We start from the raw sequence: 27,701 nt of genomic DNA, 5'->3' as shown, positions 1-27,701 counted from the left end.
AAGAGACTCAGTGATTAGAGAGGCTGACCAGAACAAGGTCTGTGAACCACAGGAAGCTGTCATTATCCCCCCAGGCTAATGCCAAGCTAACAGCCTAACAGAGCCATGGCATCACTATGCACCGCACTCCTCTATGGGTCATTCAGTTTACTGAAGGTGCAGGAGGGATGAAATAACCCTTTAGACTCTGAATCAATTACATTTTCTATTCCGCATTGAGTTGAATTGGAACAAACCCCCCGATCCAACCCCACAATAAGAAAGCAGTGAATTATAGATTACTGAAGCCTGTTTTTATTTCAATAATCAGTCATGTCATGTCATTTACTAGCTTAACCCTACCGGGAGGCCTAGTGTTCACTCCATCAGTACTGAGCCTTGTTGTAGTCCAGTGAGGAGAGAGGCAGAGTGTGTGTCTCAAAAGGCACCCTATTCCATTTATAGTGCACTACTTTTGACGAGGACCCATAGGTCTCTGGTCAAAAGTAGTCCACTTTATAAGGGAAAGAGAACCATTTGAGACGCAGTCAGCGAGTGCGGGCAAGAGTAGCCTGGAGCTACCAGAAGAGTACAGTACGGTGTGAGAGGAGAGCAGAACGGTGCTCTGAACTGTCCCTGCATGGTAATCAAAAGACCCAGACGAAAGGTCACTGCTGAGAGAGACAGACTGTTTGTGGGAGTAATGGAGCAGGCTCTGAGGCCTGGCCAACCTGTGGCGATGGTGCCAAGTCCTGGAGCTGGGCTGGAGTCAGGGTGGGTGGGTGGGCTGCTGGGGGGGGGGTTACTGGGGCTATCAACTAGAGTCGAGGTCGGTTTGATGGAGGCTAAGGTCAAAGCCAAAGCCACTTAATAGGGGCAAAGCCAAAGACTAGGGTGGGTTAGCTAGCTGGGAGCCAAAGACCCAGCCTTGGATGTGAGTTTGAAGGGAAGAAGCGCAGAGGTAGGTTAGTTTTTCTGGGGAGCAAAGCCCTATTACTGGGGTGGTTTTGCTTGAGGCAGGTCGGCCTGAACAGCAGGCCTTGGCCTGGGATGATAGAAGTAGGCAAGGTCTGCGTCTGTCCGTCTTGTGACTCCTGTCCAGCTCTGGTCTCTGGTCCTCCCCTGCCTGGCTGATACATAATGGACCTGAGACTGGCTCTAGTCTACTGTCATGGTCTGGTCCTATGCTGCCTGGCTGCCTAAATAGGTCAAACTTATTACCAGCCCTTTCTGCCAAGAATAGGCCTGGCCGTCAGGACATCAGTGGTCAGGACAGAGGAGGGGACTGGCTAGCTAAGGCTGCAGATGGTCAAAGCACAGTCAGAGCAGGAGGCGCAGAACACTGACAGGGAGAATGTCAGCCACACACACACACGCAGAAACGGACTCGCACACACAGACTCGCACCCTCGCGCGCACAGTCTCGCGCACAGTGGCATTAACCCAAGTCTCATTTTGTGACACGGTCGCCATGGCGACTCATTGTATAGCCAAATCCACACCTTTAGATTGAACACTCAGAGCGCTCGTCTATGCCCCTTATCTCTCTCTCTCTCTCTCTGCAGGGTATCATCATACTTATCCCCAGAGGGAAATGCCAAACCGCCATCCCATTCCAAGTAGAATCGTACTGTACTGTAGGCAATTCATTAAGAAGAAACGTGAACATGGCCCCCGGCACTATAGTCAAAAAGGTATAAATGTTCTCATGAGGTTTCACAGCGGGTGTAAGGTAGAGGTGTAAATCAGTGGTGACGGTGGAACATACAGTGGCTTCGGAAAGTATTCAGATCCCTTGACTTTTCCCATATTTTGTTACGTTACAGGCTTATTCTGAAATGGATTAACTTCATTAAAAAAAACTCAGCAATCTACACACAATAACCTGTTTTCGCTTTGTCATTATGGGGTTTCATAAATCTTGGCAAATGTATTACAAATTCAATGGTAAATTCAATTGATTGGACATGATTCGAAAAGGCATACACCCATCTATATAAGTTCCTACAGTTGACAGTTCATGTCAGAGCGAAAACCAAGCCATGAGGTCGAAGGAATTGTCTTAGAGATTCGAGACAGGATTGTGTCGAGGCACAGATCTGGGGAAGGGTAACAAAACATTTCTGCAGCATTGAAGGTCCCCAAGAACCACAGTGGTGTCCATCATTCTTCAATGAAAGAAGTTTGGAACCACCAAAACTCTTCCTAGAGCTGGCCGCCCAGCCAAACTGAGTAATTGGGGGAGAAGGGCCTTGGTCAGGGGGGCGATGGTCACTCTGACAGAGCTCTAGAGTTCCTCTGGAAATGGGAGGACCTTCTAAAAGGATGACCATATCTGCAGCCCTCTAACAATCAAGCCTTTATGGTAGAGTGACCAGACGGAAGCCACTCTTCAGAATAAGGCACATGACAGCCCGCTTGGAGTTTTCCAAAAGGAACCTAAATAGTGTCAGAACTTAAGAAACAAGATTCTGCAGGAGTGGCTTCGGGACAAGTCTGTGAATGTCCTTGAGTGGCCCGGCCAGAGCCCGGACTTGAACCTGATCGAACATCTCTGGAGAGACCTGTGTGCAGCAACGCTCCCCATTCAACCTGACAGAACTTGAGGGGATCTGCAGAGAAGAATGGGTGAAACTCCCCCAATACAGGTGTGCCAAGCTTGTAGTGTCATACCCAAGAAGACTCGAGGCTGTAATCGCTGCCAAAGGTGCTTCAACAAAGTACTGAGTAAAGGGTCTGAATACTTATGTAAATGTAAAATCAGTTTCAATTTGTTTTATAAATGAGAAGAAAAAATATATATATTTTTTTGCTTTGTCATTGTGGGGTATTGTGTGTAGATTGATGAGGAAATCCATTTCAGAATAAGGCTGTAAAGTAACAAAATGTGGAAAAAGTCAAGGGGTCTGAATACTTTCCAAATGCACTGTATGTTCAGCAAAAGAGAGCGAGACGGACGGAGGGAGGGAGAAAGAGGGAGAGAACGCAAAAAGGGAGAGAAAAAGGACAAAGAAAGAGGGGAGAGGAACACTGGAGGTCTAAAGGAGGGAGAGGTAGAGTAAAAAAGAGAGCCCTCCCCTCTCTCTCTCTCCCAGGGGAGGAGGAAAAGAGGATAGATGGATGCGAGTGTTAGTGCCTCTGGCGTGTCGGTGGCAGTCTGCATGCCAAGCTGTGTGTGTGTGTGTGGTGCAGCGGTGCAGCAGGGATAATACTAAATCAGTGGGCACTGTAAACACTATAAATCAACTGCGACACACGGACACACACACACACACAGGCGCATGCTCACACACACCGACACACTGAGCCCCTCGCGACATGCACCACTGACCCTCTGCATATTCAACCACACACCAGTCTCAATTCAATCTGCACAGAGAGGGAAGAAGGAAGAGAGGGAGGGAAAAGGAGGGAGAGGAAGGGTAATAAGGAACTAGGAGGGAGAGGAAGGGCAATGAGGGACCAGGAGGGAGAGGAAATGAGAACGTGGAAACGTGTCTCATTAAAGCTGAAGCAGCATCCATTGACCCAAAACTCTTCAGAGTGTGGTTGAGAGGTATTTTTCAAGAGAGAAGAGAAGATGCATGCAGGGGAAGACAAGAGAAGACACGTCGGTCAATAAGAGAAACGGAGAGAATAGAAGAGAGGAACTAGGGGGCAGGGCCCGAAGTCTGATTCCTGCTTCATGCCAATGTCACCTTGCAGCAGCTGCTGCTGTCATCCCACTAATGCAGCCAATATGACCCCTGATCCCTGTAGTCAATGATGAGCGCAGTGCTGGGCTGGGATGTGCTGGAGAGAAGATCACACTGGCTGGCACACTCTGCTCAGCCCTACAGGGACTCACATTCATACTTAGTGGCACAGTCTCAAATGACACCCTATTCCCTGAATAAACAAAGCACTACTTTTAAACAGCACCCTTTGTGGCCAAATGACCAAAGTCCAAACGACAGCCTTTCTTAAATAGAGCAACATGGGGATAGAGTCAGAGACCCCACTCTTTCAAATAAAAAGCCATGGAAACATCACTATTAAAAAAAGGGGGTATTTTTCTCACCCAGGACCTCAGTAAAAAGGTGATGTAGGTACGACACCATACATTTCCATCCTTCTCTCTTACCTGGAAATCTCGCTCGTCCAGAATCTCTTTCCTCCATCGCACCAGGAAAGCAGCACACACGTAGAGGTGGAAGTGAGAGAATCCCTCAGGTTCAGCCTGCAGAGAGAGAGAGAGAGAGAGAGGTAGAGAGAATTACACAACTAAAACAAATGTTCTAACATATCCAGAGTTATTTTGACAATGAACTCAGTACTGAACAGACAGCATCAGAAAGCAGCAGTAGAGCGACAGTGAAGATAATACCATAGCATCCTCCATCTCCATCTCTCCACTTAGGCCTACTATACCTTGACATTATGTTTGAAAGAAAGACTTAAATCTACTCTCAGATTGGGAATTTGGACTCTTACTGAGGGGGGGGGGGGGGGATTAATAAAATATTTTCTGTCACAATCGGAGAATTTACACTCGACTAGGAGCTGAAAGACAAAACCCCTTTTAAATTTGCCCTTTACTTTTTCTCCTACCTTCTTTCAGACGCTCATTCCATTTCCAGGCCCGCTTTTACAGCGCTGAATAAAGGAGGGAAATTAAAGTGAGAGAGCGAGTGAGATGGTCTGTAGCCCTCATCTAAAGGGCTATCCAGGGGAAGACAATTAAAAGCTCTTAAAACAGACTGAAGGAGGAAAGGAGTGGAAATGGGACAATATGTTCAAGTGCTCACAGTAATACTGGTCTTCACAAACTCTCAACATACAGCCATCTCATCTGCAAATGTACAGTCGTGGCCAAAAGTTTTGAGAATTACATATTAATTTCCACCAAGTTTACTGCTTCAGTATCTTTAGATATTTTTGTCAGATGTTACTACGGAATTCTGAAGTATAATTACAAGCATGTGTCAACGGCTTTTATTGACAATTACATGAAGTTGAATATTTGCAGTGTTGACCCTTCTTTTTCAAGACCTTTGCAATCCGCCCTGGCATGCTGTCAATTAACTTCTGGGCCACATCCTCACTGATGTCAGGCCATTCTTGCATAATCAATGCTTGGAGTTTGTGGGTTTTTGTTTGTCCACCCGCCTCTTGAGGATTGACCACAAGTTCTCAATGGGATTAAGGTCTGGGGAGTTTCCTGGCCATGGACCCAAAATATTGATGTTTTGTTCCCTGAGCCACTTAGTTATCACTTTTGCCTTATGGCAAGGTGCTCCATAATGCTGGAAAAGGCATTGTTCGTCACCAAACTGTTCCCGGATGGTTGGGAAAAGTTGCTCTCGAAGGATGTGTTAGAACCATTCTTTATTCATGGCTGTGTTCTTAGGCAAAATTGTGAGTGAGCGCACTCTCTTGGCTGAGAAGACACATGAATGCTATCAGGATGCTTTACTGTTGGCATGACACAGGACTGATGGTAGCACTCACCTTGTCTTCTCCGGACAAGCTTTTTTCTGGATGCCCCAAACAATCGGAAAGGGGATTCAGAGAAAATGACTTTACCCCAGTCCACAGAAGTCCAATCCCTGTACCTTTTGCAGAATATCAGTCTGTCCCTGATGTTTTTCCATGGAGAGAAGTGCCTTCTTTAATGCCCTTCTTGACACCAGGCCATCCTCCAAAAGTCTTTGCCTCACTGTGCGTGCAGATGCACTCATACCTGCCTGCTGCCATTCCTGAGCAAGCTCTGTACTGGTGGTGCCCCGATCCCGCAGCTGAATCAACTTTAGGAGACGGTCTTGGCGCTTCCTGGACTTTCTTCGGTGCCCTGAAGCCTTCTTCACAACAATTGAATCGCTCTCCTTGAAGTTCTTGATGATCTGATGAATGGTTGATTTAGGTGCAATCTTACTTGCAGCAATATCCTTGCCTGCAAAGCAATGATGACGGCACGTTTCCTTGCAGGTAACCATGGTTGACAGAGGAAGAAAAATGATTCCAAGCACCACCCTCTTTTTGAAGCTTCCAGTCTGTTATTCGAACTCAATCAGCATGACAGAGTGATCTCAGTTAATTTGCAGGGATTCAGATCATTTGCATGGCAAAGGGGGACTTTGCAATTAATTGCAATTCATCTGATCACTCTTCATAACATTCTGGAGTATATGCAAATTGCCATCATACAAACTGAGGCAGGAGACTTTGTGAAAATTCATATTTGTGTCATTCTCAAAACTTTTGGCCACGACTGTATATTTGCATATTATATTTGGGGCGGCAGGTAGCCTAGTGGCTAACTAGAGCGTTGGGCCAGTAACCAAAAGGTTGCTGGATCGAATCCCCGAGCTGCCCCTGCCCCTGCCCCTGAACAACTACTCCTGTGGGGCAGCAGGTAGCCTAGTGGTTAGAGCGTTGGACTAGTAACCAGAATGTTGCAAGATCGAATCCCCTAGCTGACAAGGTAAAAATCGTCGTTCTTCCCATGAACAAGGGAGTTAACCCACTTTTCCTAGGCCGTCATTGAAAATAAGAAGTTGTTCTTAACTGACTTGCCTAGTTAAATAAAGGTTAAAAAAAAAATGAAGTAAAAATATTATCCCAGCCACAATCAAACAGTCAGAGAGGGAGCAGAGATAGAAAGTGTGTGTGTGTGTGTGTGTGTGTGTGTGTGTGTGTGTGTGTGTGTGTGTGTGTGTGTGTGTGTGTGTGTGTACATGCGTGTGTCTGGGAGCGAGAGAGCAGCTAAGCAATAACCCAATAACCACATTGGGCTGGACTGGGCCAGGTTATGAATAATTCCACCGTCCCTGGATGTCTCTTACAGATGCAGCGCCATGTCAAGACTCTCTGAGGAAGGGAATTATTCCCACTTTCCTGGGTAAATAGTCAAGACTAATGCTGTTCGCACTGGAAAAGAGGGGGTTGTTCGAAAAAATTACATTTTCCATTCCGGGCAGGCGTGCTGCAGTTCAGTGGCGGAGCACAGTAAAGCAAAGCACAGGGCAAGTATGATATTTGCGTATTCACAGCGAGGGGCAACAGGTCATCGTTTATGCCAGACACGGAGGGAGCGTAATGAAAATCAATGGCTGTGTTCCTTCTTCACTCCAATAAACAGACAGGACAGGGATAGTGCTCTTCAAGCTCTTCAACTAACTGTTGGAGGTACGGCTGTGGAAACATTCCCTTCACATTGAGGTTAAAACATACACAGGTGTGACACACTGCCGAGTGCAGACTGCATATACCTGTGTAGGGCACATCGACGAGGCCTAAGCAAATCACTTATCGACATAGAAATTCCAACACATCTCTGTACATATTATGATTGATGAGATATGGCAGCTTCACAGTAGTTACTATCCAAGTTCCTACTTACTAATAAACAGTTGCTACTCGATACAATTCCCCCATAAAGCTTCTAAAACATACAAGACAAAAGTTATTTCTTCATCATTCCAACCTCTCTACCTTCCTATTTTCACTAAGCAGCTATTATTAATGGTAAACTAGACTAGTGGGTGTTTTTATACTGTACATGGCAGTGATGCCAGGGCACACCTTAAAGGACAAAATACGCTCCATTTTTGGTATCTTTTTCATTAGTCCACTGTTGACACGGAGTAAGATGGCACCAACAGACATGGCAGCTCTGCTTCTCGCTCCTTAGAAAGCAGTATTTATTACATTTTTATCCCGGAACCTTTTTTTTTGTGTTATTACAACCAGCCAGAAAGCAATGCAACTCCGACATTGCTCGTCCTATTATTGACATATTTCTTAATTCCATTCTTTTACTTTTAGATTTGTGTGTATTGTTGTGAAATGTTAGATACTACTGCACTGTTGGAGCTAGGAACACAAGCATTTCGCTACACCCACAATAACATCTGCTAAATACAATTTGATTTGATACAGTCCCAAAATGTTTTGCATGTCGGCAGATATTTGACTTTCAAGAAGCAAAGTGTCACTGGCGATGATGTACTGTTAAGCAATATCTTAAAAACTTGACTGCTGACATGCAAAACATTTTGGGACTGTACCAACAAAGGACTAATGAAAAAAAAAAAACAGAAAGATCATTTATGTGGAGTTTTCCTTTAAGTGTCAGTTATCTGCAGCAGAGTCTACTCGTGGATCATTTTAATTGTTTCTCTCTCACCTCTCCCCGGGGGAATGGGACCATGATGGGACCTTAATTAATGACCACCATAAAAGAAAAAGCACTGGACGCCCTCGTTCTCCTTCTCTCTCCCTCCTCGCTATGCCTTTCCTTGTCCTTTTCCCCCCCCTTCCTACTCTGTGCCTTTGCTTCCCTCTATGAATCTTTGCACTCTATTTCTTTCTTAGCCTCTGTCTCTTTCGCTCTTCTTCTTCCCCTCTCAGCCACTGTCTCTTTCTTTCTCTCTCTCTCTCTCTCTCTCTCTCTCTCTCTTTATCCCCCTCTCAGCGGCCTGGTTTCCTCAGTGTGCCAGGCCCTCTTCAGCGCAACCTGTTTAAAGATGTAAGAGGGCCACATAAAAATGCCTCACTACAAGGACACTTATCCTACACACGCATGCCTACACGCACACACACAGTAAAGAGAAGAGAGGGACGCATTAAGACGCCGCTTGTGCAACTGCGGCACAGGATGAGTGAGCCAAGCTGTCCAATTCCATCGGCTTTAACAAGCCTGCTAATGGACACGAAGTGCAAGACCTCTCCACTCACATTACAATAAGGACATGTCTGTTAAATAAGTCGTGTGCCGTTTAGACAAGCCAATAGATGTAGCTTGGAATCTAGGCTAGATTGGGTGAAAGGTCTCCCATAAAACGCTAATATGACTGGGATTTACCTTCAAGCGAAGGAGAGATGAAGATGGAGTGGTGGAATTAGAAAACAGAGGGAGAGATGGAGGAGAGGTGATGGAGACAGAGAGATAACCCAGACAGGGTGAGTGAAGAGAGAGAGCTGACACAGGGCAGAACACACACCTCATCTCCACTGTCAATAACTCAGGCAGGGGACAGACAGAGGGCAGAGTAGTAGAGAGATCGAGAGAGAGATTAGTACAACACGATGTACAACAACCAGAAAATCATACAGATGGGCCCAGAACAGTACAGAAGAATACCAGAAAGCAACCTGTAACCAAAATTTCCAAACACTCTTAGATAACTTTCTGGATAGCACTTTCACTCACATTAAAGAAGGCATCAATCTAGCAGTAAAAAACATCAAGTATATATTTAGGCAAATGGCAAAAGAAGCACAAGTGAAATTGATAAAAAACTAAACAAAAAAGTCCACAGATGACAACTGGTTTGATGCAGATTGTAAAATTATAAGGAAAAAACTTAGAACACTATCCAACCAAAAGCACAGGGACCCGAATAATGGTGAATTAAGCCTTCATTACTGTGAGACTTCAAAACTATATAAACGTACACTCAGAACCAAAAACGCACAGTACAACAGCAAGCAGCTGACACTAATTGTGGAGTCCATAAAACAAAAAAAACAAAAAAATCAAAACAAGAGGATTTAGCGATACAAAATGTTGACATATGGACAACCCAATTTAACACTCCACAACACCGTTCAAATTGACACAAACGCAGAACAATTCCAAATTCATGAGAAGTTGAATGGATTAGAAAAAGCTATAAAGGACAATCAAAATCCATTGGACTCCCCAATTACTGACCAGGAGCTCTATAAGAAACTTCAGGCCCTCAAATTCAAAAAAGCATGCGGACCTGATAGCATCCTAAATGAAATGCTTAAACTCACTAGTGCAAAATTTCAATTGGCTATATAAAAACTGTTTAATTTGATCCTGAGTGTAGGTTATTTCCCTGACATCTGGAATCAAGGACTCATAACCCCAATCTTTAAGAACGGAGACAAATTTGACCCCAACAATTACAGAGGCATTTGTGTGAACAGTAACCTGGGGAAGGTTGTCTGTAGTATTATAAACGTAAGCGTTCTAAACTTCCTTAATAAGCACCAATGTCTTGAGTAAAAGCCAAATTGGATTTATCCCAAAACATCGCACAACTGATCATATTTACACCCTACACACCCCGATAGATAAACATGTCCACCAAAATAATACCAAAATATACGCTTGCTTTATCGACTTCCAAAAAGCATTTGATTCCATTTGGCATACAGGACTTTTATACAAAGTTATTGAAAGTGGTGTAGGGGCTAAAACATATGACATAATTAAATCAATGTATACTGGAAATATGTGCAGCATTATAATTGGCAAGAAAAGGACAGAATTCTTTAACCAGGGGCAGGGCCTTCGCCAGGGTTGCAATCTGAGCCCTGCACTCTTCAATATTTACATCAACGAATTGGCCACTATTCTAGAAAAATCCTCACCCCCTGATGTTAGTCTCCACAATTCAGAGGTTAAATGCCTACTCTCCGCAGATGACCTATGCCTGCTGTCACCCATAGCACATGGCCTACAGCAGAGCCTGGACCTGCTAGAGCAGTACTGTCAGACCTGGGCCCTGGCAGTAAACCCCAAAAAGACTAAAATAATGATTTTCCAGAGAAGATCCAGATCTCAGGGAATTAGAACAAAGTTCTCAAATTGGTGCAAAATATATAGAGTACTGCACACACTAGAATTATTTAGGTTTAAAAATAAGCTCAGCTGGACACCTTAATGAGGCAGTGAATGAACTGAGAGAGAAAGCACGCAGGGCATTCTACGCCATTAAAAAATAAATTCAAATTGAAATACCTATTAAAATTTGACTAAAACTAAATGAATGTGTCATTGAACCAATTGCACTTTATGGCAGCGAGGTGTGGGGGTCCACTTGCAAAACAAGATTTCACCAAATTTCACCAAACACCCCATTGAAACCCTGCATGCAGAGTTCTGTAAGATTCTCCTACATGTCCAGAGGAAAACTACAAACAATGCATGCAGGACAGAATTAGGCCAATAACCACTAATAATAAAAACTCAAAAAAGAGCAATTAAGTTTTGGAAACATCTAAAATACAGTGACCACCTCTCACATCATTACCAGGCCCTGCAATGCCAAGAGCTGAGCAAAGAAGAGAGTCCCCTCATCCAGCTGGTCCTGCTGCTGAGTTCACAAACCTGTTCTACTAACACACTGAAGCCTCAGGACCAGAACATCCAATCAGAATAAAACAAATTACAACACAATCAAAACTACATTGCTTATTGGGAGACACAAACACAAAGCAAAATGCAGTGCTATCTGGCCCTAAATCGACAGTACACCATTACATTACATTACATTTAAGTCATTTAGCAGACGCTCTTATCCAGAGCGACTTACAAATTAACACCGTGGCTAACTATTTGACCATGGTTACTGATCAAAACCTTAGAAAAACCTTGACAAAGTACAGGCTCAGTGAGCACAGCCTTGCCATTGAGAAGGGTAGACACAGGAAAACCTGGCTCCCTGTAGAGGAAAGGCTGTGCAACCACTGCACAACAGCAGAACCTGAGACAGAGCGGCATTTCCTGACAAAATGTCAATAATATAAAACAATTAGAGAGTGTCATTTCCCCAAATTTGAAACCCTTATTCAAGGTTTCAAAGACCTCTCTGATGAGAGTAGGCTACCCATCCTGTTGGGGGAGGACGCAGAGAGCTGTGGGTTGGCAGCGCACTACATTGCTGCCTGCCATAAGATGAGGGACAATGTCTGACAGACCAACCAACCTGCACATGTACTCTACTGTATGCTTATTGTTCAATGTATGGTTATTTTGACCCTTGGTTATTGTTTTTACTGTTGTCCCGTTGACAATTTTGATTCTTATTATTTTCATATTGTAAATATCAAAAGTAAGCTTTGGCAATATGTACATTGTTACGTCATGCCAATAAAGCAAATTGAATTGAAAAGACAGAGAAAGACCGAGACAGAGAGACAAACAGATAAACAGAGAGCAAATAAAGAAAAACAGAGATAGGGGTAGATAAAGTGAGTAAGAGGGAAACAGAGAGAGAGAGAGAGAGAGAGAAGTGTTTTGCAGTGAGTTATGTTCTGGCTGATGATTGCCTATTGGTCTACCCTCACGGCTTTAATCTGACCAGCAGATAGGTAGGAGTCAGTTGTGCACACACACAGACTTCATTAACAGGGGGACTTCTGGGAGTGAGAGAGTGATCACCAATTGGCCCGTGATTTCCTCAGCCCTGTCGTCATCATTTCTCTGGGCCTATATCTCATCTCTCTCTCTCTCAATATCCCTCCATTCAACTTTCTCCCTCAGCCCTTTATACAGCCTACCTCAAACGCCATGTCTTCACTAAAAGACTACAGTACACCCTCTGATCATTTCTGACTTGACGTTTCTCTAGTGTGCCGTCAAACTTCTAGACTTCCATCTCCAAGCTCCTTCCCTATTGTTATTCCGGGTGCCAGTCCCGGTGTCAGAGTCACAGTATTGGAGAAGCGCGCCTGACCTGCAGACATGGTGTATAGTACTGATGTTCTCTGTGAGATCAGAGGAGAGAGGAGTCAGGAGCTCCAAACTGCATCGCTAGCTGTCTGTCATCTAACCCTTAAAACTTCTTGCCACTAGGGGGGGTGCCATTTTGACATAGCACAAATGTGTACCCAATTTAAACGGCCTCGTACTCAATTCTTGCTCGTACAATATGCATATTATTCTTACTATTGGATAGAAAACACTCTCTAGTTTCTAAAACCGTTGGAATTATGTCAGTGGGGGAAACAGAACTCTCTCTGCAGCGAAATCCATGACAGGAACTGCGAAGGTCTGAAAACTAGGCTCTGCTCTCGGATCAGTTTAAAGCTCTGTATGTATCCTATGGGTCGACATGAACTGCACCCGCCTTCCCCTGGATGTCAGCAACCAATGAGAAGTGGAATGGACTTTCTGCGTAGTTCCCAGAGTTTATAAAAGGCCAAGGAGCGAGAGGACCTATCTTTTCAACGCTCGCCATTACGCAAAGCAAGACCTCAGGATGGCATTTTGGAACGCTCAGTAATCGACCTTAGATATATCCGTCTGTAATTTAATTCGTTATAGGTGTTAACATCATAACGAAGTTATTTTAAACCGATTTATATCAGTTTATGCGAGTATATTGCTATTTTCGGAATTTCCTTAGTATTGAGTATAAAGATTTGGGCATGCTGTTTGCTATAGCTACTTGTTAGCTGCTACTTCCGAATTTGAACACGACGTTTTACAACCAAGCAACAATTCTTTTGGACAAAGGACCACTTCGCCAAGATTCTGATGGAAGCTCGTCCAAAAGTAAGAGCTATTTATGATGTTATTCCGTATTTATGTGGAAAAATGTAAACGTATTTGTCCGCCATTATTGCGGCACTAGTCTGGCTGTAACGCACACTGTATGTCTAGTAACGTTAATTTTAAAAATCTAACTCAGCGGTTGCATTAATAACTAATGCATCTTTCATTTGATGTCCAACCTGTATTTTTTAGTCAAGTTTACGATTATTTATTGATTAGACTAGGTGCCTTTCCAAGATGGCGCCGGCCAGAATGCATGCCCTGTTGCTACTGATCACATTGTATAACCACGGTTTGTGCTGCTAAATATGCACATTCTCGAACAAAACCTATATTTGTTGTGTAATATGATGTTACAGGACTGTCATCTGAAGAATTCTGAGAAGGTTAGTGAAAAAATTAATTGCGTTTGGTGGTTTATAACGTTATTGCTATTTTTGCCTTGAATCAATGCTGTTGTGTGACTGACTATTGTACTAAGCTAAGATAACGCTATATTGTGTTTGCTGTAAAACACTTAGAAAATCTGACATATTGGATATATTCACAAGATCTGTGTCTTTCATCTGCTGTACGCTGTGTATTTTTCAGAAATGTTTTATGATGAGTAATTAGCTAATACACGATGGTCTCTGTAGTTATTCTAGTCATTTTAGTGACAGTTGTGATGGGGGCTGCAATTGTAAACTATGATTTATACCTGAAATATGCACATTTTTCTAACAAAACCTATGCTATACAATAAATATGTTATCAGACTGTCATCTGATGAGGTTGTTTCTTGGTTAGTGGCTATTTATATCTTTATTTGGTCGAATTTGTGATAGCTACTGATGCAGTAAGAAAATGGTGGAGTATGAGAGTGGTGTCTTTTGCTAACGTGGTAATAGATTTACATATTGTGTCTTCCCTGTAAAACATTTTAAAAATAAGAGATGATGGCTTGAATCACAAGATCTGTATCTTTCATTTGGTGTCTTGGACTTGTGATTTCATGAACATTTTATTTTATGATATCCCTGTAACTTTAGGCTAGGCTATGCTAGTCAGCTTTTGTGATGGGGGTGCTCCCGGATCCGGGTTTGTGAGGCGTTAGAGGTTAAAGAGTCCTGTTTGATGTGGGACTAAACTTCAGCTCTTTGTGGAAAACTGATCACAACAGGACTCAAACCCTGACGGTGAGAGTAGTTGGGAGAGTTGAGGTAGTGGGTGATGTGTGTGTGTGTGTGGAAAGAAATCATGCTGAGAAAAAAATCTACTAAAGTCCTGTTGCTGTATCCTGAGGAAGCAAGAGGACATCCATGGGAAGGACGTGTATGTGTGTGTGTGCATATGTGCGTGCGAACGGAATCAGATCAGCAGCAACACTTCATACACAGGGGGTACGGCGAAATGCTGCAGCATACTGCAGGCCAGAGCACTGTGAAAGCACATCAAGGTGTTTACGGCGTCTGTTGGGTTCTGTGTGTCAATGTGTGGCCTCACGTAAAAGCTCAGTCCTGAATGCATTCTGACACAGCTTGTCAGTGTGTTTGAAGGTCCACAGCATAGGACAAGGACAGACGGATGAAGCCAACAGTGCAGTGGAGGAGAGGGATAGCGTGAAAGCGCGATTGGTGTAGTGGAGGAGAGAGGACGAGAAAGATGGAGAGCGGCGCATCAGAGGAGAGGTATAGAGAGATGGAGTGAGTGAAGCGGCAGAGTTCTCTTTTTTTATAGAGAGCAGAAGAGATGAAGTATTGATGCTTGGTGCCGTGTGGCTGACCCAACCTCTAACCCTGTCTGTGTCTGCTGGGGATTGGCTCTCTGTGTCACCAATCAGCCAATCATTAGGAGGCCCCCGGTGGGCCTGGAGGGGTAAAGGGGCTGGGGCCACATCCCTGAGGATCATGTTGCCGTTCCTGTGCCCTGCAGAGGTACACTCGTTCTCTTCTCCATCTCTCTCTCTAAGCCCTGCAGTCTCCATCTGTCATTCTCTCTTTCCTGATCTCTCTCTGGATAGACAATATACTAAGGTAAAACATTTACAGCAGTCTCTGACAATATAGTCAACCAAAACATAGGAAAATAAATAAGGACAAATCAGAACGGACAAATGTTGGCTATACCATTGCCAATGATACCGCTCACATTTTTAAGTAAGAATGGGGACAACGGCTGCCCGGGAGTTTCAACTTCGGGGAAGCAAAAAAATAAATCATAATGTTGACATTTTTTGAAGATCCCAGTTTTTTTTTTTTTTGTCCTTTTATAAACATAGTTCATGCAATTCTACACCACTTTACTGTCCCTGTCTGGAAAACATAGCAGAACAATTAATACCGCTAAAATGACAAGCTGGGCTACTCTGCTGACACTGAAAAACGGAGAAGGACATTGCCTTGAATGCATCCACCTAATCAAGGACAATGAAAGAGGGAGACATATTGTAGGATATGACATCCATCTAGCCTGGAGGAGGAAATTGCCCTAAATAGTGATCATATCGTATTGTGAGGTCCCTGGCAATTCCCAGACCGATATAGCAACACACATTCTGCACCCTGCACACTGTGTTTCTATCTTCCTGGTTACACAGAAGGGAGGGGGAGGGGCTTTCTGCTCCTTAACACCCCCCATGCTAATGCGTTCACACAGAGCATCTTGCTAATTTCATGCTCTGTGCAACAAGGATAATTTGGACACCCCTCTGTCAGGGACGAGCGGAGCATGGCGGGAAGGAAGGGTGGGAACAGTGTGAATGTGTGTGAGGGGTTTAAGGAACAGTGGTGGTGGTGTGTGTGTGTGTGTGTGTGTGTGTGTGTGTGTGTGTGTGTGTGTGTGTGTGTGTGTGTGTGTGTGTGTGTGTGTGTGTGTGTGTGTGTGTGTGTGTGTGTGTGTGTGTGTGTGTGTGTGTGTGTGTGTGTGTGTGTGTAGAAGGGGGATGATAAGAAGCAAAAAATGAACATCCATTACATGCAAACACACACTTTGTCTTTCTCTCTGGCACACTCAATGGTAGCCCACCTTCAAAATCATATTTAGCCTTTCTCAGTCCAGCCAGTCACATTGGTAATACAAATCGGTAATTCACACATGAACTTCTGTGTGAACAGCTGTGGAGGGCTTCTGCATTACGTAGCCTGTTTGACACTTCACCTGTGATGAACCACCACTGTACTGTACAGCAGTCAACAGCAGAACCCCTAAGGCCTGTACAGTACATGCCCTGATCCTGCCTGCATTAATGTGACACACACACACACACACACACACACACACACACACACGGGAGTAGCCCTAGGGCTGGCTGCAGGCATTTCCACCTCTAGTCAGGTCTGTCCACTGTAACTACCTGTGAGAGCAGACAGAGAACCCAACCAATGACTACACTGTATAATAAAGGCCACAGCACACAGCATCGGCAGTCATGCCACAAACGCACACGATGGCACGGCAGTCATGGGATGGCTAATACCAACCTGATATAAATCGAATAATCCCACATGGACGCGGTTAGACTGTGCGAACAGGAACTCATGTAGCAGATCATTGCTATTACACACACACACACACATATGTACATGTAAGTAATTGAAAAAGCATCTAAACCAGGTGACGCTAATACATGAGAATGTGTTGTGGGTGCACACGGACGTATGGCGTTACATATGGAGGAAGTGTTGGAGAGCGGCGTGGAGGGAGCAGATGGGCCGACTGCAGAGAGAGAATTTCAACACAGGTTAAACCCTCCCCTGACATACTGCTGCTCTAATGGCACAATACTGCCCTGTTGAGGCTTAGAGGCTCACACACACACACACACACACAACCAATAAGCACTCTCTCTGACATAGCTTTGCACTTTTCCCTGGCATTCATGAAAACAGGCACTAACTGTGCAACAGAACACGTATGTGTTGCCACTCGATGTAGAACATTCCATACGTGACCTTCGACAGGCTTGGATACAAATCAAATCAAATCTTATTGGTCACATACACATGGGCAGCAGATGTTAATGCGAGTGCAGCGAAATGCTTGTGCTTCTAGATCCGACAGTGCTGCAATAACTAACATGTCATCTAACAATTCCACAACAACTACCTAATACACACAAATCTAAGTAAAGGAATGGAATAAGAATATATAAATATGGATGAGCAATGACAGAGCGGCATAGGCAAGACACAATAGATGGTATAAAATACAGTATATACATATGAGATGAGTAATGCAAGATATGTAAACATTATAAAAGTGACTAGTGATCCATTTATTAAAGTGGCCAATGATTTCAATTCTGTATGTAGGCAGCAGCCTCTCTGTGTTAGTGATGGCTAACAGTCTGATGGCCTTGAGATAGAAGTTGTTTTTCAGTCTCTCGGTCCCTGCTTTAATACATATGTACTGACCTCGAATTTTCTGGACGGTAGCAGGGTGAACAGGCAGTGTTTGTTGGTGGTTGTTGTCCTTGATTATCTTTTTGGCCTTCCTGTGACATCGGGTGAGGTAGGTGTCCTGGAGAGCGGGTAGTTTGCCCCCAATGATGCATTGTGCAGACCGCACCACCCTCTGGAGAGCTGTGCTGCTATGGGCTGTGCAGTTGCTGTACCAGGCGGTGATACAATCCAACAGGATGCTCTCAATTGTGCATCTGTAAAAGTTTGTGAGGGTTTAAGGTGACAAGCCAAATTTCTTCAGCCTCCTGAGGTTGAAGAGGCGCTGTTGCGCCTTCTTCACCACACTGTCTGTGTGGGTGGACCATTTCAGTTGTCCGGGATGTGTACGCCGAGGAACTTTCCACTTTCTCCACTGCTGTCCCGTCGATGTGGATAGGGGGGTGCTCCCTCTGCTGATTCCTAAAGTCCACTATCATCTCCTTTGTTTTGTTGACCTTGAGTGGGAGTTTTTTTTGCCGACACCCCACACCGAGTGCCCTCACCTCCTCCCTGTAGGGTGTCTCGTCGATGTTGGTAATCAAGCCTACAACTGTTGTGTCGTCTGCAAACTGATAAATGAGTTGGAAGCGTGCATGGTTACGCAGTCATGGGTGAAAGGCAGTACAGGAGGGGGCTGAGCACGCACCTTTGTGGGGTCCCAGTGTTGAGGATCAGTGGAGATGTTGTTAACTACCTTCACCACCTGGGAGCGGCCCATCAGGAAGTCCAGTCCAGGACCTAATTGCACAGGGCGGGGTTGAGACCTAGCTTAATGATGAGCTTGGTGGGTACTATGGGGTTGAATGCTGAGCTATAGTCAATTAACAACATTCTTAAATAGGTATTCCTCTTGTCCATATGGGACAGGGAGTGTGTAGTGTTGTGGCGATTGCATTGTCTGTGGACCTATTGGGGCAGGAAGCTAATTGAAGTGGGTCTAGGGTGGCAGGTAAGGTGGAGGTGAAATGATCCTTGACTAGCCTCTCGAAGCACCTCGTGATGACAGAAGTGAGTGCTATGGGGTGATAGTCATTTAGTTCAGTTACCTTTGCCTTCTTGGGTACAGGAACAATGGTGGCCATCTTTGAGGCATGTGGAACAGCAGACTGGGATAGAGAGAGATTGAATATGTCCGTAAACACACGAGGCTGCTGGTCTGCACATGCTCTGAGGACGTGGCTAGGGATGCCGTCTGGGCCGGCAGCCTTGCGAGGGTTAACGCGTTTAAATGTCTCACATCGGAGAAGAGCAGCCCACAGTCCTTGGTAGCGGGCCGCGTCGGTGGCACTGTATTATCCTCAAAGCGGGGAAAGGTTTTTAGTTTGTCTGGAAGCAAGACGTCAATGAAGCATGCTGATGCCTTTACTGTGACACAGACCGTCTCAGGGGCATGAGGAAAGGAAAGGAAATGAGTGAGGGAGGGACACGGTGTCACAGGTCCCTCAGTGAAGGGGGGAAAGTGTGTCGTCATTCTCAACTATTTTGCAAACGCATTAAATATTAAAGGACTGAATTACATTCTATTTTTGGCTTGTGTGGAGGAAATTACACTTGAATTGAGTGTGTGGAATGAATCTGTTCTTAGTTTTAAACTCTCCTTTATGGTACACTTTTTCAAGTTGTATAATTATTGATAACCACTTCACCTTGCTACGGCAGTCTATACTTCTAAGTTTAATCTCAGTGCCTAGCCTTCAATTTAGTTGCTGGGTTACTAACCATAGTGACTTCAGAAAGCATTAACACCCCTTGAGTTACGACACATTTTGTTGTGTTACAGCCTCACTGCGAATAGGATTTCATATACTTTCTCACCCATCTAGACAAAATACCCAATAATAACAAAGTGAAAACGTCTTCAGAAAATTGTACATTTCGCACATTTTTTGATAATGAAATACAGAAATATCTCATTTACATGAGTATTCAAACCCCTGAGTCAATAATTTGGAGAAGAACCTTTGGCAGCGATTACAGCTGAGTCTTTCTGGGTGAATCTTTAAGAGCTTTTTACACGTGGATTGTACAATATTTGCTAATTATTATTTGTAAAAGTTAGTTGATAATCATTGCTAGACAGCCATTTTCAAGTCTTCCCATTGATTTAATAACTCATGTATACTGAACAAATAATTAAATGCAACATGTAAAGTGTTGGTCCCATGTTTCATGAGCTGAAATAAAAGATCCCAGAAATGCTCCATACATTCCTGTTGGTGAGCATTTCCCCTTTGCCAAGATAATCCATCCACCTGACAGGTGTGCCATATAAAGAAGCGGATTAAACAGCAAGATCATTACACAGGTGCACATTGTGTGGGGACAATAAAAGCCTACTAAAATGTGCCGTTTTATCAAACAACACAATGCCACAGATGTCTCAGGTTATGAGGGAGCGTGCAATTGGCATGCTGACTGCAGGAAAGTCAAGGAATGTTAGCTCCAGTCCTTTTATTATTATCCTAAAAAACTCCCTTGTCCTTGCAGACAACAAGCATACCCATAACATGACGCAGCCACCACCATGCTTGAAAATATGAAGAGGGGTACTTAGTGATGTGTTGGATTTGCCCCAAACATTACGCTTCGTATTCAGGACACAAAGTTAATTTCTTGGCCACATTTTTGAAGTATTACTCTAGTACCTTATTGCAAACAGGATGCATGTTTTGGAATATGTTTTGTTCTGTACAGGCTCTCTTCTTTTCACTCTGTCAATTAGGTTAGTATTGTGGATTAACTACAATGTTGTTGATCCATCCTCAGTTCTCTCCTATCACAGCCATTCAACTTTGTAACTGTTTTAAAGTCACCATTGGCTCATGGTAAAATCCCTGAGTGGTTTCCTTCCTATCCGGCAACTAAGTTAGGAAGGACGCCTGTATCTTTGTAGTGCTGGGTGTAAATAATTAATAACTTCACAATGCTCAAAGGGATATTCAATGTCTGCTTTTTAATCTATTTACCAATATGTGCCCTTCTTTGCAAACCACTGGAAAAAAACCCTGGTCTTGGTGGTTGAACCTGTGTTTGAAATGAACTGCTAGACTAATTCCCTGTGTGGGGTACAGAGATGAGGTAGACAAAAAAAAAATGTTTAAAAAAAATGATTGCACACAGAGAGTACAAGCAACTTAAGCCAATATTTACTAGAAATTATTTAGGCTGGCCATAACAAAGTGGTTGAATACTTATTTACATTTCATCTCTACATTCTGTATTAATTTGTAAAAATATCTAAAAACAAATCCACTTTGACATTACGGGGTACTGTGTGTTAGCCAGTGACACAAAATCACAATTTAATTTATTTTAAAATCAAGGGGGGTGAATACTTTCTGAAGGCACTGTACATTACCTTTGTGCAGAGACATAAAACGCCCCCATTTAGGAGTTGTTTTGCTCCTTCTCAAAATTATTGGGGAAGGGGTCAATTCTACACTGCAGACCCAGCTTGGATGTAAACCCCCGCTATGGCAGAACCACACATCTGAGAGTACGGAATGTAGAGGTCGTCTTTTACAACTGATGGAGTATCACACAGCTTTTTACCCTTTAGCTACGTATTAGTGTGTGTGAGACTTATGTGCTGTATGCGTGCGTGCATGCATGTGTGCGCATATACTGTGTGTGTGCGTGTTGGGGGGGGGGGGGGGGGCGATGAGGAGCCAGATGGAGGATTGAGAGGTCCCTGTAGACAGGTTGTCGGCAGTGATCTTACGGTCATAACTGAGGTTGTTAGCCCAAAAGGTCAACCACTCACGGTTTAATTCATGTCGCAGTCGCTCCCCGCAGGCCCGACCGTTGATTAGAAAAACTCCACTCAGTCACCACTCCCTCCAAAAACTAATATCAGTAAGTATGACGTCTAGACAGTTATTCCTTATCACAACACATCTGTGGTTCTGTAGTACAGGCAGTACATTCTTCCTATATGCCATGGCTTGCAGAGACAGGGCCCAGAAGTGTTTTTTGGAGAAAGTAGGCTCTGACTATGTGATTTACTACCAATAATTCACTGATGGAAATCGAGTTTTATCTGCAGTTCATTTTTGGTAGGCAAAAAAAGGATCTTGAGATTGGAACAAACTTCCTAACAGTGTCGTGAGAGTTTATGGGCTAACCACTTAGCGTACGGTCAGTGACTTTCTCATGCCACTACGGGGCTTCCGCCTTGTAACGCTCTCGGACAGAATCTGCAACCTTCACATTGCCCGTGTGTGTGTTCTCTCCCAGTCAATACAGAGGGTAAAGCGGTAACTGAAAGAGAACGAGGGAATAGGTGCACAATTACACCCCCGCTACCCTCCGAGCGCCCCCGCACCAAAGCGTTGTTGCCACGGTAATTAAAGTGAGTCATCGGGAGAGGGTCAACTTCCTCTACGTCCAATAAGGTACACACATTTTATACTCCAACACAACGAAGAATCAATAGAGACGCATGAAGTAATATCCTGCTATTATTGACTCCCGCCGTTATCCTAACAAGAGAGCGTGTCCGTTGAGCCCACACCACAACAAAGTACACATGTCAACAAGCGTCAAAATCAATGGCAGGGTCTGGTAGTGGCGGACGCAGAGGTACAGAGGAAGCCCTCCATCTCGCCCTTCATAATTTCCTCCCTCTCTCTAACACTTTGAGGTAAACAAAAGAAAAAAAAGAAAAGCCACTGCCACTGTCAGACCACCCACACACACACACACACGCACACACACACACACACAATGGTGCACGCACAGGGCTGTTGGAAGTCACAGGGCTTGAGATGGCTATCTGCCCTGTGGCATCTCTGTGTACTATTGTGTTATTGACTGTATGTTTGTTTATCCCATGTGCATCTCTGTGGTGTTTGTGTCACACTGCTATGCTTTATCTTGGCCAGGTCTCAGTTGTAAATGAGAACTTGTTCTCAACGAGACCACCTGGTTCAATAAAGGGGCAATACAATAAAATCAAAAAAAAAGAGTACGGAAGCCTATAAGGTCTTCCTCTCTCCCAAAGCCCAAGAAGTCTGTGTGGCTCGTCGTTAGGGCTGGAGAGTTTTGACCAACAGCTAAATTCTAAACTGCTCATATGAACTAAAGGAAGTAGCTGATTAGTAGAATCAAGTGAAAAGCCAGTGCCACCCCAGAACTACTGTATGTATGTGTGTGTGAGTGAAAGAGCGAACGAGAGAGAGACAGAGACAAAGGGAATGAGAGAGAATGAGATGTGCATTTTAACAGAAAATTAAAGGAAAGTCAGAGTCCACCCCTATCAATCTTTTAGATATACAGTTGAAATCGGAAGTTTACATATACCTTAGCCAAATACATTTAAACTCAGTTATTCACAATTCCGGACATTTAATCCTAGTAAAAATTCCCTGGCTTAGGTCAGTTAGAATCACCACTTTATTTTAAGAATGTGAAATGTCAGAATAATAGTAGAGAGAATGATTTATTTCAGCTTTTATATCTTTCATCACATTCCCAGTGGGTCAGAAGTTTACATACACTCAATTAGTATTTGGTAGCATTTCCTTTAAATTGTTTAACTTGGGTCAAACGTTTCAGGTAGCCTTCCACAAGCTTCCCACAAGTTGGGTGAATTTTGGCCCATTCCTTCTGACAGAGCTGGTGTAACTGAGTCAGGTTTGTAGGCCTCGTTGCTCACACATGCTTTTCCAGTTCTGCCCACACATTTTCTATAGGATTGAGGTCAGGGCTTTGTGATGGCCACTCCAATACCTTGACTTTGTCGTCCTGAAGCCATTTTGCCACAACTTTGGACGTATGCTTGGGGTCATTGTCCATTTGGAAGGTCCATTTGCGATCAAGCTTTAACTTCCTGACTGAAGTCTTGAGCTGTTGCTTCAATATATCCACATAATTTTCCTCCCTCATGATGACATCTATTTTGTGAAGTGCACCAGCCCCTCCTGCAGCAAAGCACCCCCACAACATGATGCTGACACACCCGTGCTTCATGGTTGGGATGGTGTTCTTTGGCTTGCAAGCCTCCTCCTTTTTCCTCCAAACATAACGATGGTCATTATGGCCAAACCGTTCTATATTTGTTTCAGACCAGAGGACATTTCTCCAAAAAGTACAATCTTTGTCCCCATGTGCAGTTGCAAACCGTAGTCTGGATTTTTTATGGCGGTTTTGGAGCAGTGGCTTCTTCCTTGCTTAGTGGAATTTCAGGTTATGTGAATATAGGACTTGTTTTACTGTGGATATAGATACTTTTGTACCTGTTTCCAGCATATTCACAAGGTCCTTTGCTGTTGTTATGGGATTGTTTTGCACTTTCCGCACCAAAGGACATTCATCTCTAGGAGACAGAACGTGTCTTCTTCCTTGGCAGTAGGACGGCTGCTTGGTCCCATGGTGTTTATACTTGCGTACTATTGTTTGTACAGATGAACTCCGTACCTTCAAGCATTTGAAAATTGCTCCCAAGGATGAACCAGACTTGTGGAGGTCTACAACTTTTTTTTCTGAGGTCTTGGCTGATTTCATTTGATTTTCCCATGATGTCAAGCAAAGAGGCACCGAGTTTGAAGGTAGGCCTTGAAATACATCCTCAGATAAACCTCCAATTGACTCAAATGATGTCAATTAGCCTATCAGAAGCTTCTAAAGCCATGACATCGTTTTCTGGATGTTTCCAAGCTGTTTAAAGGCATAGTCAACTTAGTGTATGTAAACTTCTGACCCACTGGAATTGCGATACAATGAATTTAAGTGAAAGAATCTGTCTGTAAACAATTGTATTGTGTCATGCACGAAGCAGATGTCCTGACCGACTTGCCAAAACTATACTTAACAAGAAATGTGTGTAGTGGTTGAAAAACAAGTTAATGACTCCAACCTAAGTGTATGTAAACTTCCGACTTCAACTGTATGTACACATATACATGTATAACAGGCTATCTTAGATGACACACTGCTGAGGCAAAGGAACACAATACAGGACACATACACATTCCTCCTACACAGAACCAGTCCGTCAGTAATGCAGTCCTTTTAATCCCTCCGATATGTCATCGATCAATTCATGTCATTGACAAACCCTCAAGTCCACCGCCAGGTTATAGCCAGACAGAAAATCGGACACTGTGGCCCTTCAGCGCCAAGCCACAGAGCTCTGCACCACGGCCCTGTTGCAGCCTTTCAGAGGTCCTACACTCTGAGGGGAGGGATGGGAGGAGTGATGAAGGATGGTTTGTTAACAAGGCTTTTGTTTAGTAATAGTTCAGTGACGTTGAGGCACGGGCTCATTGCTCTGAGCTGCTGACAGACAGAGAGATAGAGAGCCAGCGGTACACGCCACAGAGGAGAGGACTGACAGAGATTGATGACCTCTGCTGGATAGGGCCTTATGAAGGAACACAATGGTTGAATAATACACACACACGTCGCGCTGTGAGTGAGTGAAATGTGACGATTTGTGTGTGTGTGTGTTCCTGCGCGTGCGCTTGTACAGTATGTGTGCGTACGTACGTACGTGCGTGCGTGCGTGCGTGCGTGCGTGCGTGCGTGCGTGCGTGTACCTGGTAAGTGTCCCAGAGGCGTATAGTGCAGCGTAACGGCAGCTCTCTCATCAGCAGGTTGTTCATCCAACGGAAGGCAAACTGAAGGTACTCCACTTCATACTGCTGCATGTGGACGTGCACCGTTTCTGAAACACACCCCCACCACACACACACACACACAGACTTCTTAAACTAAAATACACACATTTCCATCAAACAATGACCAACGCACGCACAGTATGCAAACACACTACCGTCAGACACTGATGAACACACACACCTTTCTCTTTCCACCGGTGATGGCTGGGCGACCAGACAATACCGCCGTAATTATTACATAGCTGTCAGTGAACCTCTCAAAGAACAATACAGCTACTGTATAGCTCGGGAGAAAGACAGCATTATAACAGTGTGTGTGTATTGTTTGCGTGCGTGTGTGTATTAGAGGTCGCCACGGGTCCAACTTTATGAAATGGACCTGGGCCTTTCCCACTTGGACCCGAGGAAAACTAGACCCAATCTGTATAGCGCTGGTCGGATCCAGATCCGGTCATTTCCGAGTGAGTGCACTATATATTCAAAATGATGTGGACACCCCTCTTTCAGCCACAACAGTTGCTGACAGGTGTATAAAATCGAGCACACAGCCATGCAATCGCTATAGACAAACATTGTAGAATGGCCTTACTGAAGAGCAACGTGGCACCGTCATAGGATGCCACCTTTCCAAACAAGTCAGTTGGTCAAATGTCTGCCCTGCTAGAGCTGCCCCGGTCAACTGTAAGTGCTGTTACTGTGAAGTAGAAAGATCTAGGAGCGACAACGGCTCAGCCGAGTGCTGAAACACGTAGCGAGTGAAAATTGCCTGGCCTCGGTTGCAACACTCCCTACCAAGTTCCAAGCTGCCTCTGGAAGCAACGTCAGTACAATAACTGTTCGTCCGAAGCTTCATGAAATGGGTTTCCATGGCCCAGCAGCCACACACAATCCTAACATCACCATGCAAAATGCCATGCTTTGACTTTGGAGCGGTGGAAACGCGTTCTCTGGAGTGATGAATCACCCTTCAGCAACTGGCAATCAGACGGACAAATCTGGTTTTGGCGGATGCCAGAAGAACAATACCTGCCCCAATGCATAGTGCCAAATGCAAGGTTTGCTGTAGGAGGAATAACGGTCTGGGGCTGTTTTTCATGGTTCGGGCTAGACCCCTTAGTTCCAGTGAAGGGAAATCTTAACGCTACAGCATACAATGACATTCTAGACGATTCTGTGCTTCCAACTTTGTGGCAAAAGTTGGGGACGGCCTTTTCCTGTTTCAGCATGACAATGCCCCCATGTACAAAGTGAGGCCCATACAGAAATGGTTTGTCGAGATCTGTGTGGAAGAACTTGACTGGCTTGCACAGAGCCCTGACATTAACCCCATCGAACATCTTTGGGATGAATTGGAACGCCGACTGCGAGCCAGGTCTAATCGGCCATTAGTGCCCGACCTCACTAATGCGCTTGTGGCTGAACGGAAGCAAATAACCGCAGCAATGTTCCAATGTCTGGTGGAAAGCCTTCCCAGATGAGTGGAGGCTGTTGTAGCAGCAAAGGGGGACCAACTCCATATTAATGCCCATGATTTTGTAATGAGACGTTCGACGAGCAGGTGTTCACATACTTTTGGTCATGTAGTGCACCTAACAAACACGGAGACTTTATGACTGGCGCCTATTGCCACTTTGATGACTTATAATTAGCCAACAACAAGCTACGTGCACCACACTCCACTTGTGAAAAGCAAGAGCAGCAGCATCAATTATAAAATGTCTCTCGCTCTCTCTCTACTGCAGCAGTTATGTTTGGATCTGTAAGGTCCCTTCAGGACAAGTCAATTACAATGACACATACCGGAGACCCGTGACAATCATCTCAGATCTGACCCAGACCCGTTACATTATTTAGAATTATGGATCCGGAACCGCTCATGTCCCGGATTGTGTCTTGGGTATTCGGGTATCCAGGTTGATCTGTGAAGACCTCCAGTGTGTATCAATCGAAGACTATTAATAAGCTCTGAAACATCCAAATCAGTCCTCTAACCAGTGACACGGACAATGATTCCAGAGCAGATCCCTGAACAATGAAGCCATCTTAGTTTGGTTCTGACATAAAGGACAACTCTGTACAGAGGTCGCATTACTGTTTAGAAATATGCATTTTCTGCCTTTTAAACCATTTCGCTTGCGTTTTATGTTTAAAGTTAACAGTGTTTGCATCAATAGAGTGACCAGAGCAGTGCAACTAGTTTCTCTTCACACAATAAATTAATGATACACATTTGGCAGATATTAGCTTTCTTTTCATCAAACGAAAATAGAAGTGCAACACTATTTAGCCAGCAGCCACACAAGTACACTAGCTTACAGGGAAAAAAACGATGCAAAGCCATCCGATGAGTCATGTTAGCCAGCTACTTTTCCTAATGTTTCGTTTCAA

The 27,701-nt window shown here is 44.2% G+C and overlaps 1 protein-coding gene across 2 annotated transcripts in view; it reads right to left on the bottom strand.

The window, feature by feature from the left end:
• tbc1d22a (TBC1 domain family, member 22a) overlaps positions 1-27,701 on the bottom strand; it is a 162,329-nt gene that overhangs the window by 24,236 nt on the left and 110,392 nt on the right. For both annotated transcript variants that reach the window (XM_055906168.1, XM_055906167.1), the window contains exons 12-13: positions 25,233-25,360; positions 4,103-4,198 (exon numbers count right to left, since the gene is read on the bottom strand). In XM_055906168.1, the coding sequence (XP_055762143.1) occupies positions 4,103-4,198; positions 25,233-25,360 (224 nt within the window). The remainder of the gene's footprint in view (positions 1-4,102; positions 4,199-25,232; positions 25,361-27,701) is intronic.

Source organism: Salvelinus fontinalis, chromosome 39 (genome assembly GCF_029448725.1).
Source record: "Salvelinus fontinalis isolate EN_2023a chromosome 39, ASM2944872v1, whole genome shotgun sequence".
Lineage (NCBI taxonomy): Eukaryota > Metazoa > Chordata > Actinopteri > Salmoniformes > Salmonidae > Salvelinus > Salvelinus fontinalis.
Note: the sequence above shows the minus strand (reverse complement) of the source record. Positions and strands in the feature narration are given on the sequence as shown.